General features: G+C 34.8%; 1 protein-coding gene across 6 annotated transcripts in view; it reads right to left on the minus strand.

Annotated features, from left to right (window-relative positions):
* Window positions 1-17084, minus strand: part of LOC126890038 (uncharacterized) — a 619722-nt gene that overhangs the window by 505211 nt on the left and 97427 nt on the right. For all 6 annotated transcript variants that reach the window (XM_050658857.1, XM_050658859.1, XM_050658856.1 and 3 more), the window contains one exon: window positions 15807-15938. In XM_050658857.1, the coding sequence (XP_050514814.1) occupies window positions 15807-15938 (132 nt within the window). The remainder of the gene's footprint in view (window positions 1-15806; window positions 15939-17084) is intronic.

Raw genomic sequence — 17084 nt, forward strand, 5'->3', positions numbered from 1 at the left:
AGACTAGTTCTTATTGTTGTGTACAGTCTGTGAACTTGTTCTATTGTACTATGTTGATTACGAAATCCGAATTGATGGTCAGGTATGAGACTCTTCTCTTCTAATATTGGTTTTATTTTTCTTAACAGAAGTTTTTCAAACACCTTAGAGATGACTGGGAGCAGACTTATCGGTCGGTATGAGTTGACATCTTTTGGATCTTTTCCAGGTTTTTGAATTAGTATAATCTGTGCCACTTTCCATTGCAACGGGAAGTAGTGCAGACTTAAAATAGCATTAAAGATCATAGTGATTATTCTGTAACAATCATCGGTTAGTTCCTGAAGGACCTTACCCGTTATGAGGTCGAATCCTGGTGCCTTATTAGGTTGTATCTCATTATTTATTATCTGTTTTACTTCTTTAATATTAAACTTGGAGATTGGCAGTTCCATTTGATATGGAGCCTCAAGAAAAGAATGAAATGGTTCTTCTTGTTCTAATGGTACTACTGTAGTAAAGGGACTAAATACTGTCGAAAGATGTTCTGCGAATGTCTCGGATTTCTCTGTGTCTGTTCTTGCCCATTTACCTTTGGCGTTTTTTAAAGGAGGTATGGCGTCTTTTGGTCCTTTTACTTTTCTCGTCGTCTTCCATAGCGAATAGTTAGTGTCTTTGAATGGAGTCAGATTTTCTACGTAAGTATGAATCCCCCTGTTTTTTTCTTCTTTTAATAGATTTTTAAGTCTTCTGGTAATTCTGTTTAGATTTTCTTTGTCAATACGTGCATGTGTGTTTTGCCATTTTCTCCTAAGTTTTCTTTTTCTTCAATCATGTTTTTTGCACTCAGAGAACAATTTATGGTTTCCTTCCATAATGTTTGTTCAGGTGTAGCACTCCATCCCGCCTTTTGTATGGAGGTATACCCTATTCCACGAACATACGCCTGTTTTGGATTACTTCGACAACGAATATTTTACTGTGCAAAATAAGAAGAACGAAAGTAAATTGCAAATTACATTGTTGTTTATTGGAATAATTACTAGCGCCATTTAATTTCGTACTTCTTATGTTGCACAGTAAAATATTCGTTGTCGAATTAATCCAAAACAGGCGTATGTTCGTGGAATGGTCCATAGTAAGTTGTTTTACTGCATTTTCAATTTGTATTTCTGTTTTAAGTGGCAAATTTGTTGATATTTGTTCTGTTAATGCACTTCGGAATATGTTCCAATTTGTTTGGTTATTGGTTAGGACTGGAGGCTTATTTCTGAGTATGGCTTTGGAGTCTAGGTCAATTAGAATGGGAGAATGATCTGACGAGAGGTCCCAGCATGATTGTATTGCTAAGTAGTTAAGAGAGATACCTTTAATCACACAGAAGTCTAAGAGATCTTGTGTTTTATTTGGATCTGTAGGCCAATAAGTTGGTTCTCCTGTAGATATGTGTTGTATATTGTTTCTTATTATCGACTTCAGCAGTTGTCTACCCCTTGTTGTGATTATTCTAGATCGCCAGTGATGATGTTTACAGTTAAGTCTCCTCCTGCTATGAATTTGTGTCCAAGTGAACTAAAATAGGTATTAAAGTTATTTTCGTTGATGGATTGGCCAGGAGGACAGTAGACAGCAGATAAGGTAAGGTTGCCTAACCAGTCATCAATGACAATGCTAGTTGACTGCAGGTACTTTTCACTGAACTTATTTAACTCATGGTATTTTATATTAGATTTGATAATGATAGCTGTGCCACCGTGTGCTTTGTCATTTGGATGTTTTGTGTAGTTAACAGTGTATTTTGGAATTTTTATATAATTTTTGTCTGTGAGATGGGCTTCTGATATGAGCATAACATCAATTTTCTTCTCGTCGAGAAAAATTTTTATTTCTTGGATATGATTCGTTAGCCCATTTGAGTTCCAGACGGCTATTTTAAGTGCGTTTTGCATTAGTGCATTTTGGAGATCATAGTGGTAAGGAGATTAAGCATAGTATCCATTATCTCCATTAATGTTGCCATCATGTTTTCCAGGTTGGCAATTGTCGTTAAATGGTTTGAGCCAACATTACGTTGTTGGTTTGTGATTTCAGCTGTTTGACTATTTGCTGACGTTTTTTGAGCGTAAGAAACACCAGGGGTTACTGTTTGGCTGTTAATTGTATTGATGTCTGTTCTATGGGTCTCTTGTTTCTGTCTGAGTTGGGGGAACTTTTCTTTTTGTATTTGTTTGTATACGCTGCAGCCCTTATAGTTGGCCGGATGGTTTCCCATACAGAGTACACATTGTACGTTATTGCTGCGTTCCTTGCGTGGGCAGTCTAGAGTATGATGATTACTTGCACACTTTACGCATCTTGGAGGCATATAACAGAATTTTTGTGTGTGGCCATAACGTTGACATTTGGTACATTGGGGAACCTGACGCTTGGGATGTGGTGGTTCGAAGGACACAATCATATTCTGAAGTGCTCCCACTTCGTAAATGTCTTTATTATTTGGCTTAGCTTTTAGTTCTATATAAAAAAAGCGGAAGCGCCGTTTTGGATCCATTCTTATATATATATTAGCTATGTTGGTTACTTCGTGTCCCATTTGTGCTAACTCATCTTTTAAAGCATCTTTATCTGATGTTTGATGCATATTACGAAGTACAACTCGGAATGTTCTTTCTTCCTTTGTTTGGTAGGTGTAATAGTGTGTTTTTTTCTCATTTAGTGCTTTGGCTATGTTTCGGTAATGTTCAGAGGTTGTGGGCTGGATCTTTACTTGGTTGTTATAAAGGCATTTGATGGTGTATCCCAGTGGGGATATTGTTTCTAACAATTCTCTAAGAGGTTTTATATCACCTACATCTGAAACAAATATGGGTGGGGGCTGAATACTATTTTTAACTTCATCAGTTTCGGTTTGGTTGGACTCATCAGGTATTTCATCTAAGCTAGCAAATCTATTAGACGTTGGTGTGGGTGCTTTGAGCCAGTAATCGCTCATTATTGTTTGTCTTAGTGGTTTATCAGCTTCAGGGCTGTCCTTTCTTGCTCTTTTGCGCGCTTGAACAGTGTCCCATCCTTGGTCCTGATTTTCTTGGCTATCGTGTAGATTACTGATGTGTATTTGTGACGGTTGATAAGAATAAGAAGAAGAAGAAGCATGATTAGAAAGAAAGAGTTACCTGGTTGTTCTTGTTGATTGTTAGTAGAATCAGTCTCTTGGTGCACTATAATGCTTGAGTAATTTTCATTGCTTTGTTGCTCACTAGACGAGGCTGTGGTTGAATCTCTCGATGGTTTTTCCATGGTATTTGTTTGCAAGTTAGCGGTGTATTCTTCTGAAGTTGATCTTCGCGTCGGAGATCTGCTCACTTTATTTGAATTTAGAAACGGATTGTCTATGTCTATGATTTCTACATTTTCGCTTATTTAGTACTTAATACTCGTAAGTTGTCTCCCACCTGGTCCTTAAATCGTGCTCTGGGCCTGTTTCTTTTCCTCGCTCCGTCCGGTCTTTGGTTATTAAGGGCTCCATGGCTCGATCTCGTTCATTCTCTCTAAGTGACCTAGCCATCGCAACCTGTTTATTTTTATGGACTTAATAATATGTTCATATATCAATATTTTCGTTGTTTTTGTGACTACGTTTGATGTTAAAAGTTTCTTTAATCCATAGTATGCTCTACCAAGGGCGCCCACAGGATATTTCCTCAGGGGGGGCAAAGGGTATTGAAACAAAAAATACAAGAAAAATTGTTTTGCTGTTTAAAACGCAACAAGGTTAGTGTCAGTAAAATGTTACTTAAATAATAATTGAATTCTTCTGGTGTCCATCGCAAATAAATCAATTACTTTCTGCATGAAGTTTTCTTTATTTTCTTTTATTTTTCTTCTGTGTACAGATAACAGGCATAGCCCACTTAGACGATTGTTCGACATCGTATTCCTTATCCAGGTCTTCACACGTTTGAGAGTGCTGTAAAAAAGTATCGAGGTTGTTATATTGTAATGTAAGTTTTAGAAGAACTGAAACACATGGATAAGAATATAACGTAATAAAATTATAGTTAGTTACCTGAATGATCGCTCGATGGTGCAAGTTGTTGGTGGCAGACAAAGAGCTATTTGGATGGCTTTTGCTACTGACGGCAAAAAGCAGGCATGCTCATGCTCAAGAACCTCTATTAAGTTCAGTTTTTCCAAGGCTTTGGCATCTATCTCCGTGTTTTTCCAAAGGTCGAACCACATAATTGATTGCTCCTTAAAGTTGTCTAACAATTCACAATACGTGCTGTTTATATTGTTAATATACTTTTCAAAATCTTCCTTAGAAAGATCTTTCATGATTTTAGGGTGCAGATTGAAAATTTCAAATGATGGTTTGTTTCTATCTGAAAACCTATCTTTCAACGATTGAACCAAAGAATCCAAATAAGGCAAGAAAATGGACTTTCTATAGTATTCGTTGATAGTCTGGGTAGAGTGATTTGGTCTGTGAACCTGTCTCGCAGCAACACGAGGACATGTGAGCTCGATTCCAAGCTTGTTTGCTGTTGTTTCAACATTTGCCATAATGTTATCAAACTCTTTTTCTCCATTTTGTCGGTCTGAACTGAATAGCTCAGTAACCTTCTGAATGTGTTTTGATATATTCAAAATATCTACACTGACACCTTGTAACGATTTCTAACTTGGCAGAGTATTTGGCAATCACATGTAGACATATCACAAATGCTGTATTTGTAACTGCGCAATGAAGCTGGAAAGCTTTCTGCCTTGTGTCACGGTTACCTTCAGTCGATAGAGCCTGAAGTGCTTCAGCGATGCTAACAAACTGCTCACTAAACTTTCGAATTGTTTTATATTTTTCGGTCCATCTGGTTTCACATAGTTTTTGAAGAGTTCCCACTATTGCCCTTCTTTGGCCATTCTGCCGAAAAAATGTTATAACTTCTTTAACTGTGCCAGTTGTATTCCTGATTTGTGGTATGTCATTTAAATCACTGACTACTAAATTTAGCCGATGACTGGTGCAATGAAAATATAGAGCTTTTGGGTATTTCTCAGTTATTCTTTTATGTACTCCAGTTATTTCCCCAGCTATTGTACTACAACCATCATATCCTTGGCCAACTGCATTTTCCAAGTTCAAGCCCCAATTTGTTAATGTTAAAGTAATAGCATTTGCTATATGTTCAGCATCTAAACTTTTTAATGGGGTGAAACCAAGGAAGTCTTCTCTGATGCAATTTTCACTTTTATCAAAATATCTCACGCCCAGAGAGAGTTGCTCTGTACCAGTAATGTCCATTGTTTCGTCTGCTAAAATGGAAAATATTTCATTATCATTGATTTTTGTAACTAACTCGTCTCTTAAAACCGTTGCACATAAATCAATGATCTCATTTTGTGTCCTATGGGAAATGTACATTGCATTTTTCGGCGCATTTTTCAGATGGTCTTCTAAAACAGAATCACCAGCTTCTTTCCTAAAATGTAAAAGGTTATTGAACACAGCATCCTCATTGGTATGACCTCTTAATGGTAAGTCATGTAGTGCACTAAACAAAATTGAAGAAACAATGGATTTTAGTTTCGCTCTGTTCGATTCAATTTGCTTGGCCAAACCATAATTTGCAAGACATTCAACATTTTTCTTTTCATTTTTCATGACAGATATAAAGTTACTTGAGTTTTCAGATGCTTGTCTGTGCCATTCAGAGTTCATATGCGATTTCGCATTTTCATGAAACTTTCTGAAATTGGTGAATGGGCGATTTATAAAGCCGCTTTGATAACTACCATGGGTTACGCGGGGCCTAAACAGTACACACAACTTGCATAGCCCACCTTTAACTTCTTTTGAATAAGCTAACCAGGGGTACGTATTTAACCATTCATGGATAAATGGTCGTTTGCCATCGTCAATATCATACTTGAAATTGTAACATTTATCTGGCTTCCATGGGTTTGTTAACAAAGTAAATTGCAAGCGGTCGTTCAAGCTACAAATTTTATTAGTATCAAGGAAGTTCCCAACATCCAAATTTAAACTGTCTTCAACAATCGCAAAATTATCCGATGCGGTGGCCGTTACAACGTTAGTTTCTCTTTGAGAGGCGGATACAGCTGACTCCAAGCTAGATGGCCCTGCTACAGCTAAATCATTTTGACTGCATACTATACTACTGTTTTCGGTACTGTTCGGTATGTCAGATCCATCATCAATTTTCAGCCGCTTGTTTGGCTTGTTAAAGAACTTCCTTATGTCCATTTTTCTACAAATACAGTAGGCTAATTAAATTGATGCATTCAATCAGCTAAGTGTTAGGTGTCAAATAAATTAACGCATTTAACCGGGGAGTAGGCCGATAAATGGACAGAATAAGACCAAATGGATAATCTAGTTGCATTGAAAAATATTTTTAAAACCTTTTAGAGAAGTAAAAAATTCATCTAAGTTAATTAAAATTTGTAGATTAAAATACCTACCTTGCACAGTTGAATATCTCAACTGCGATACAGGAATAACTTATTTTCTTAAAGTAGGAAGGGTACTTATAAAAAATGTTATTACCTCAAGCACAATTTTTGAAATAAATATTGTAATTGTACTTCATAGACGCAAATGATGTTATTTTAATTCATAAAAAAGTATTTTTTACCTTTACACACAATAGATAACTACCTCGTAAAAATAAGCCTATTTTATTTAAGGTCAAGTGAGAAATAAAGTATATTATATAATACTTACACGTTGCACAAAAAACACTTTTAACACGTTAATATAAGTTCTATGAATAACAGTATATAAATTGTGAGCACTACCGTACTACTAGACGTATCAGATCGGCCGTTCAGCCCACCTATTTCATTTCTCAACTGGATAAGCCTAGACCGGACATCATCAGTGCATGCGGCATGCGCACCGAAAACGATGCGGTTCCATCCAAACATATGCGTCTCAGTCAGAAGGGATAAGGGATTGAGAAAAAATACATTTAAACTGGCATATCTCGTGAGCGATTATGATTAATATGGAATTTATTTTATAATATAAAGTAAGAGAGAGCTAAATATTTTTTACACGCTTTCGCCAAATTCTCAGGGGGGGCGATGGCCCCACCTGGCCCCTCCCTGGGGGCGCCCTTGTGCTCTACTTGCTAGATATATACTGTTATATTTCTATTTGATCTGAAAATTAAATTTTGATAATTATAAGCAGAATTCAATTTAATATAAAATATTTTCAATTTTCTCAACCACGGGCATATAAATTTAGAACAACCTGTATACAACAAATTGTTATATTAATTTTAAGAAGTGATTAGAAGAAGCTTACGAAACTCGGGACAATGCGCTTAGAATAAACAAAGTGAATGGCGCGTACCATTATCGTTTTTCGCGGAAGGTTCGATCATTAGCCTATGCTAAATAAGACTCAGTGGAAATCGATAATAGGTCATTATCGTTGTTCGCGGAAGGTTCGATCATTAGCCTATGCTAAATAAGACTCAGTTGAAGTAGATAATAGGTCATTAAATTTTGTAAATAGTAGAAAGTAATTTTAGAATGGGAATTAACTATTTTTTTTGGAAATCCATTAAGCATATTTAGAAAGATTAAAAATGGGTTTTGAGGAATACTGCGAATGAGAGTTGGTGGTGGAAGGTTGATTTGTGAATCTGGAAGGGATATTTAGAAAGTAGGTGAATGACTGAAAGGAGAGATCAGAATGTTTTGAGCTGTCGAGAAGTGAAGTCCAGTAGTAGACGGGAGTGTACGGAGAGTGAGAAAGCCGGTGTAGTTCCGTGAGTGTGGAGTATCTATCGTGGAACGAGAGGTAGGCCAGGTTGAGAGTAAAAGAACCTCCTTGAGCCAAGAGTGTCCCGGTAGCTGATTGCAGTTTCGAAAAAGGTAGAACACAGCATCACGACAGAAGCAGGAACGAGAGCTATACGAGCTAATCTTCAAAGGAGAACATTACTGAAAGCCAGGACGAGGTTTTGATCACAGCCAAGGATAGCAGGAAACGGGTCTTGTGTGAAGACATTCTCAGTTCACCAGAAAAAGGTCAGTCTCATTTGTTTGGACATGAATGTATGGGTTTTTCGTATTAAATACCACATTATAAATTGAAGAACATAATCAATAATATCAGAAAAGCTTCATCAAACTTAAATAGAATTGTTGCTAATAAATCCTAATAGTTAAATGTTAATAAAAACTTTCAATTGGAAACCAAAAGGAAATAAGATTCCCATTTGTAAATGTTATGTTTAAGAATAATAAGATCTAGCACATATTAAGCAGTGATTGCCATTTAAATAAAATAAACAATATTTTGATTATAATTGTAACCCATATGTGTGTATTATTTTACTCTTTTCTTTCCTATCCCGATTAGGAACCATTGAGAAATACTTAGAAGCCACGAGAGTAAGTAATTAATTTTATAATTCGCCCTGAGATTGAAAACATATTGATATGTGATCTGGTTAATTAATTAAATTATTATTAATGCATTGATTAAATTAAATAACAAATAAGAATATCATCTCATATCAATAATCAAGATCACATCAATACTTACTAGATTATATTGTACGTCTGTTAATATCTGCAGTTTTGTATTACTTTGGTTGATTTGTGAGCTTGATACAACATGGTGCAAATGAAAGGAATAAATTCGCTATTTCGTAACCCTGCGACTTTCAGGAAAAATCCCGAAGCATGTCGATTTATATTTTTAAATTATGATTTGTTGGCATATACACGGTAAGGAGAAAGTATGGAAACACGGTAATTTCTGGGAAACCGCTTGAACGATTTTTGTAAATTTTAGGAAGTAAGGGTGTTCTAATGCGGCCGATATTATAGTGGTAATTACATTGTTGTCAAATCTTTCGTTTTTCTGGAAATCTAATGAACTTTCTTATTTCAAATGGAACACCCTGTATATTTTTTGGGTTTGTAGTTCTTAAGAAATACGGATTATTTTTTATGTTATATTCCCTATACCTAAATGCCATAATTTCGAAGTTATTGCTACATTTATTAAACAAAAATTTTTAACAAATTATAAAAATCAATTTTTTCGGCGCGGGTAGACATTAATTTAGGCTCTTTGAATCATTGGGAACAAAAAAGGACTTTTGTAATTTTCCTCAAAGTTAATCGTTTCCGACTTATAAACAATTAAAAACTGAAAGAAATCGAAAAATGACGATTTTCTAGGTTCAAAAACACAAGTAAAAAATCATTTTTAACATTGGGAAGTATCTAAATTCAAGCTAAAACCTTTTTCTATCAGATCCCTGTAAGAATTTTTGGCATATTTTATTCTAAAACATTTACGAGAAATTACCGTGTTTCCATACTGTCTCGCTACCCTGTATATCATACTAGTAACATCATCCATCTGGACGCGATGACGTAATCAATGATTTTTTTAATGAGAATAGGGGTTGTGTGCTAACTCATTTGAAAGGTTATTAAATTCTCTATTCAGTAGTATAAACATTAATATAATTATTTTTATACAGTCTGTTCCAACCATGGACGTATAAATAAAGATGGACCGGTTTATTTACATCTTTACTTGAAGCCACGAGATCGTCACAGTCATAGCCACAAATCCTTAATTTGACGTTGTCATATTATTTTGTTTTCAAGTCAATATTTAAAATAATTTTCAATTTTTAGTATAATTTACTTTTAATTTATAAATCAAAATATATTACTTAGTTACTAGAAACCATTTCTAAATATACTTATTCCGCAACCAAGGAATTAAAAGAAAAACATTAATTTTTTAATTATTAAATGAAACTATATTCTGATAATTTCAACTATTTGTGAAACTTGGCACCACTGGTAATATCAACCAATCATAGTGCTTCAAGAAGAAGGAACGTGGCGTCTCGTGTTGTTTACGTTTATTTTGATAATTTCAGAATTTCCTTTTGTGTCATTTGAGTGAATTTGTTAGCGTATTTTGACTTTGAATTGAACAATCGTAATCGTTAAGTGTCTTAATCATGGTGCGTAACTGTGTCGTATGCAGGAAAACTGCATATTTACATCCACAACTGTCATTTCATTGGTAAGTATTTATCAAGTACATATTATAAACAACATCCATTGACGTAGCACAGGGATATGATATTCTCCTTTTCATGAACATTTTTCAGTGCGTCACAAATTATAGAAAAAAAGGTAAGTCCGTGATAATACACATTTATGACATTTATTCTAACGTGACATTTTAGTTAAATCTGACAGTTGTCAAATTTTATTTTCAATTTGGAATAAAACCAAATCAATTGTGTCTATTGCATTTATAAAATGGTATTTTCTTTCATTTGTATAGTCTTATAAATTGTACAGATTATATTGATAATATTATTATTTTATTTAATAAATAATTCTTTTTTGATTATGGCGCCATCTATCGACAACTAGAATAATCACCGAACTAGAATAATTACCGAAGTATTCCCAGACGTGCCTTTTTTTCTGTCACATACAATTTAATGCGTTAGAGAGAAATCGAAAAACTGTGACGCACTGAAAGATGATCATGAGAAAAAGAATATTAGGTTATCCTTGAATTGAAATAAAATAAATAAATAAATAAAACTTAATAATTTTGTGAAATAAAGTAAATTTTGTAGTATTATAAATACATTTATTTATTTATTCGAATCTACAATATAATTTCTATAAATTTTCTTGTATGTTATTATATTACCTATATAATAATGTAAAATTAAGGTTTAATGTGTTTTATACATTGTTGTTAATAGGATTTGTTGTTTTGTTGTTTATGTACTGTTCAATAATAGTTTGTATGTTTTCTTACGTTTATTAATATTTTAATAATTAATATGGTTGACCATTCAACCAATTATGCTCCGTTTGTAAACCAGGAGGAGTAATTCAAATTTACTGCGCCGTAATCCTTATTTGAATTAGGTCCAATCGCAAGCAAGTGTACTCCATTACGAAATTTTGACACTATTTACATTTATGAAATTTTAACACTATTGGCATTTTATAGGTTAATGTAGATATATTAGCGATTTTTTGTGTTTTCTGCGTTACTCCTTTAACTTTTGAATTTTAGTCGTCCTTTTAAAAACACATATTTTTTTACCATAGCAGCCAAGTTTACTCCACTGTTATGAAATTTTGACACTATTTACATTTATGAAATTTTGACACTATTGGCATGTCATAGGTTAATAGGTGTTTTCTGTGTTACTCCTTTAATTTTTAGATTTTTAGTCTGCTTTTTAAAGGCAAACGCAAACGCAGTTGAAACAAGCGGATATATTATAATTGTGTCACCGGAAAGCGAAAAAGGTAAGGCACAACTTGGAAGACCCAATAGTTTTCTAACTTCGCTTCTGGTGAAGCAACAGAGTTGGAACAAGCAGATATATTATAATTGGGTCACCGGAAAGCCAAAAAGGTAACGCACAACTTGGAAGACCCAATAGTTTTTTAACTTCGCTTCTGGTGAAGCAACGGAGTTGGAACAAGCAGATATATTATAATTGGGTCACCGGAAAACGAAAGAGGTAACGCACAACTTGGAAGACCCAATAGTTTTCTAACTTCGCTTCTGGTGAAGCAACGGAGTTGTAACAAGCAGATATATTATAATTGGGTCACCGGAAAGCCAAAAAGGTAACGCACAACTGGGAAGACCCAGTAGTTTTCTAACTTCGCTTCTGGTGAAGCAACGGAGTTGGAACAAGCAGATATATTATAATTGGGTCACCGGAGAGCCAAAAAGGTAACGCACAACTTGGAAGACCCAATAGTTTTCTAACTTCGCTTCTGGTGAAGCAACGGAGTTGGAACATGCAGATATATTATAATTGGGTCACCGGAAAACGAAAAAGGGAATGCACAACTTGGAAGAGCCTATAGTTTCCTAACTTCGCTTCTGGTGAAGCAACGGAGTTGGAACAAGCAGATATATTATAATTGGGTCACCGGAAAACGAAAAAGGTAACGCACAACTTGGAAGAGCCTATAGTTTTCTAACTTTGCTTCTGGTGAAGCAACGGAGTTGAAATAAGCAGATATATTATAATTGAGTCACCGGAAAGCCAAAAAGGTAACGCACAACTTGGAAGAGCCAATAGTTCTCTAACTTCGCTCCTGGTGAAGCAACGGAGTTGAAACAAGCAGATACATTACAATTGTGTCACCGGAAAACGAAAAAGGTAACGCACAACGTGGAAGAACCTATAGTTCTTTAATTTTGTTTCTGGTTGTAGGAACAAGCAGATATATTATGGTAGGGGAGCAAAGTATGCTAAATGTGCAGTCACTCGAGCGCTTTGGGGAACTATTGGGCTGTGATTATTAGGTCCTAAATCCAAAAAAAGTTAAGTAAAATTTTCCATTTTAGTGGGGACTTCCCATTTTTTAATTTAATTTTCCATTTCCTACAATCTTTTTTCCGATTACAGCGCCATCTATCCATAATTAGAAAAATTGTTTCGAATAAAAGTTGTTTATTTTTATACAAACGATCCAAATCTGCAATAAGAAATGGGGGCTACCACTTAAGATTTTAAAGTAAGCCCCCCACCTCACCTCTGTGGGGGTCGTGTTTGGAACCATTCGATAGATTTTTTAAAAATATTGATAAAGTGTATTTTGCAGTTTTTCGATATGATTTACCCCCCCCCCTCTCCGTGGGGGTCATGTTTGGTATTTTTCGATAGATTTTTGAAAAACATTGAACACGTAGTTTTTAGTTTTTCAATCTGACGTTCATTTCGCAAAATATTCGCTTTTTTTTGTGAAACTTTTTGACTCACCCATTTCCGTACACCCCGCTCAAATCGTCATATTTTTGAAATATAGACTCTTTTGCATGTACTTAACTTACCTAATAATCTTAATCTGACAATTTCGAGTATTTTTAAGGATAGATTTTTTTTTCGGGCCCCCCTGAACGAACCCCCTGTGTTAAGAGCCAATAGATGGTGGAGGTACATCTGCAGGGTACAACGTTTCTCCCCATATGATAATCTGACGCGCTGCGTAACTGCAAAAATCCCCACTTGGGCTCCCCTACCATTATATTTGTGTCGCCGGGAAGCGAAAAGGTAGTTCCCGAAATGTTCGCAAACTGTGGCTTATTCCACATAAAATAGTAAATTGCATAAGATGACACAAGAAAATAGTTTCAGAATATGTAATAACAAAATAAGATGTAGTAGAAGTACAGGACAGAGACATGATTATCTACAATTACTAAACGTTCGTATGTTTCCTCTGGGCCGTCAAAATGAAAAATTTTAACGAACAATAACCGCGCCTCAAACGCGCGGCGCTCACACGGCGCGGAGTTCGCGGCGCGGATATGTATTTCCGCCTTAAGATATAACATTTCAAACTTTTATTTTTTCGATGCATCCTATTATGTATAATATTAGTTTGAATAAAATATTGTATAATATAGCATAATAGTAATTTGTGATTTTGAATACTAACTCATCTTTATTCTTTTGTGTAAAACAATGTTTGTAAATATATTCTATACATTGAAAATTAAAATTATTTATTTTTCGTTGTTTCTCACTTCTTTCAAATATTGTATATGTTTACGATACTAAAAATACCATTAGTAATCATTTATTCAAATAAAAAAATTGTTTCAAATACCGTTCAATTATTGGAAGGTACGCCACTGACTAAGAAGGAAATGTCACAGTCTATCACCTCGTCCCCTTCCTCGCGCCTATAAACTGTTTGGCTTCAAATTTCGGTGAACAGAGAATAGAGCATGCCTGCCTAGTCCATCTTTATTTATACGTCCATGGTTCCAACGAAAATTTGACCCCTCCAGGAACTCAGAAACCAAGAGCTTCTTCAAAATTTAAAATAAGACGTCAATTTATACTGGGAGGTGGACGAGTTTTCAAGTAAAATTTATGCCCTCAAATGTAACCCCCTACTGCCCCGCATCAACCCCCAGTTTTTTTAAATAGCAAGTGTGATCGAGTGGCACATCATTTGAAAGGTAATTTTTTTCTCTATACGACACTGTATTTTTTTTAGTTTACGTAATAAGTTTGAAGATAATTTTGGACTTAACAGATTTATTATAAATTAGTTATTCTTTTCGTCAAGATATAAGAAATTTGACCTGACGCTGGTGGGATGTCCCTACCGATTTAGTATCATAATAAATAGTTGACGTTACTAATCCCTCAATTGTCTTTGCGACGGGTGGCAATAGTTTTGGAACAGCTACTAGGGCCGTACTTTATATTATTTACAGAACTGACTCGTTACCTATCAATGCAAATAAATTATTAAAATTAAAATTTCTAGACAATGTATTAAAAATTTTGTTTACTGTAGACGAATTCGTTTAGTCATCTGAAATTAACTTGCTTGGAATCAATTACAAACGATCACAAACAATTTTTATGTTCAATGCGCTCATTTCGTGAATTTTATGGAGTTAGATTATAATGTGTTTTATATCGTTTTCACTTTAAACAAAATGGACTTACGATAATGCAGCTTTCTATCTTTAAATAAAAAAATTAAAGAATCATTAGAAAGAGCATTAGTTAAAGATAAGATATACCTCTAATTATTATTCTATAGCTTTACACATAATTCTCGTGCTTATAGGTATTTAGGTAAAATTAAGTATCATTTATTTATCCAGAAAACATACATTATGGAACATTATGAAAGGGGGGCAAACATATTTAAGTTTGACATTTGCACATTCAGGCAGTTATTTTCTTGCATTTAGATAGAAGGTTAGATCGCGAGTATTCAAGTAAAATGTCTGAAGTCGGTGAAGCTAGTGCTAAGTGTAAAACACGTGTACATTTATCTGATGATGCCAAAGAAATTATTAGGAATGTTTATCAAACTGTGAAAGAAGATAATCCAAATCCAGAAGACGGTAAATTCCTCATCAAGACAACATCTCGACTGACAAGGATGCCATATAAAACAGTGTGGAAAATTGTTACGAATAGAATTCAACCTCGTAAAAAGCGGAGTGACTTTTCTACACATAAAGCAGTAAATGAAAAAGATGCTGAGGTAATTAGAAGAGCCATTTACAATTTCTATTCAAAGAACCTAGTTCCAACGCTTAGTATGATCTACGATCAACTTGTTAAAGACTATTCCATTACGTATTCGCCTTCAACTTTATCAAGATTTTTGAATCACATTGGTTTTCGATATAAGAAAATTAATAAGCGATCATCAATAATGGATTATCCTCGTCTAATTAAATGGAGAAATGAATACTTGGATGCTATATCTAAATTTAGAGATGAAGGAAGACCGATATTTTATCTAGATGAAACATGGTTCGATACCCACGATACTGCTTAAAAAGGTTGGACAGTGGCAATTCTCAGCCGATACAAGCAAAGCCCTATGTTTCACTTCCATGGCTTACTGAGGACGAGTTTTTTTGGAATCTCATGATCATTGCAGCATTTGCTCTAGCCATTGTAAGTTAAAGAGAGGTAAGATTAATTGCTAATTGTAACTGATTATATATCCTTATTTGATTATACACACCTAAGATAATTTTTATTTTGAGATTTTATTTTATTAGTTTGTACTAAAAAGCTTAAAAATAAATGAACAAAAAAAAAACATTAAAATCGTGTCTTTGTTGCGATTCCACATTTTGCTGGACCCGCGCTGGATCCAGCTGGATTCAGGCCAATCTTGCAAAAACCCAGCTGGACTGAAAATGCTGCTGGATTGCGCAATCCCTAATTCATCTATATTATACCAATAACATATTTGTACAAACTCACCTGAAATTTCTGATGTTTCTGAATTTTTGTCGGCCGATTTTGGGACACCGCTGCCGATGCTGCAAAGGCCCCTGCGGCCTTACGAGACATACATTGCCCCATCGGACGTGCTGGACTCGTCCGATTCTTTTCCTTGAAATAAGAAATATCAAAAGGTGTTAGTCATCTGATACTATACATAAACAAAAAAAAGATTGCTCGAAAAGGGCGCAGAGGTACTGGTTATTTATTTATTAAGCATAAAGGTCTAGGGCTACTTTTATTTCCATTTTACTTTTAATTATAGTTTATTTAATTAATATATAAATATATCTCATTTTGTTTTATAATTTTTCCATGCACTTCTTTACTACTTTCAATTTCCCTGTGTACTACTTTTCTTTCCCATTATCTTCTTCTTCTCCTTTCTCATAATCCTTAATGCCCTTCAGGGCGTCGGATGTCGGGTTCCGCCTTTTATCCTTTTCTTCCAATTGCTTCTATTGGTGGCTAGGTTCTTCATATCCCTCATACTGATGTGTCTCTTTGCACCTATATCCTGGATCTGGTCCATCCATGTCTTCCTCGGCCGTCCCTTTTTTCTTTTGTTTCCCATTTTGGCTTCATGTACCTTCTTTGTAAGTCTTTCTTGCTCCATTCGTTGTATGTGTCCAAACCAGCTTAATTGTTTGTTTTCGATCTTCCTCATTATCGGTTCTTGTTCCGGCTCTCTTCTTATATCTTCATTTCTAAATCTATCAAACTTCGTAACTCCGGCTATTCTTCTCATGTATTTCATCTCGGTCGCGTTTATCATTGATTCATGTTTCTTTTGGACAATCCATGTTTCCGCCCCATATGTCATTATCGCATTTACTATGCTGTTATATACTCTGAGTTTAGTTTTGTTGTTTATTTCTGACTTTCCAAAAATTGTATTATTTAAAGAGTAATACACGTTAGTTGCCTTCTTCAGTTTATTACTTATTGCCAAGTCCGTTTTCCCATCATCTGTTAGTATATTTCCCAAATATTCAAAAGTAGATACGTGTTCTATTACTTGTTCCCTTACTATTATAGTTTCCAATTATCAATGTTCATTATGTGCAGATCTCTATCCAATGTTTCACGATCTGACTTTTTTCGTTTTTTTCTTTATTGGTTTACTGAAGAGCACCAATTTTGTCATTCATTGACCGACTACATCATAGAGGGATTCAACCAGAAGAAATGCACTGATATTGCCTTCCTAGACATCAGCAAAGCATTTAACAAAGTTTGGCATGAAGAGCTTATTCA

The sequence above is a fragment of the Diabrotica virgifera genome, chromosome 8 (assembly GCF_917563875.1).
Source record: "Diabrotica virgifera virgifera chromosome 8, PGI_DIABVI_V3a".
Lineage (NCBI taxonomy): Eukaryota > Metazoa > Arthropoda > Insecta > Coleoptera > Chrysomelidae > Diabrotica > Diabrotica virgifera.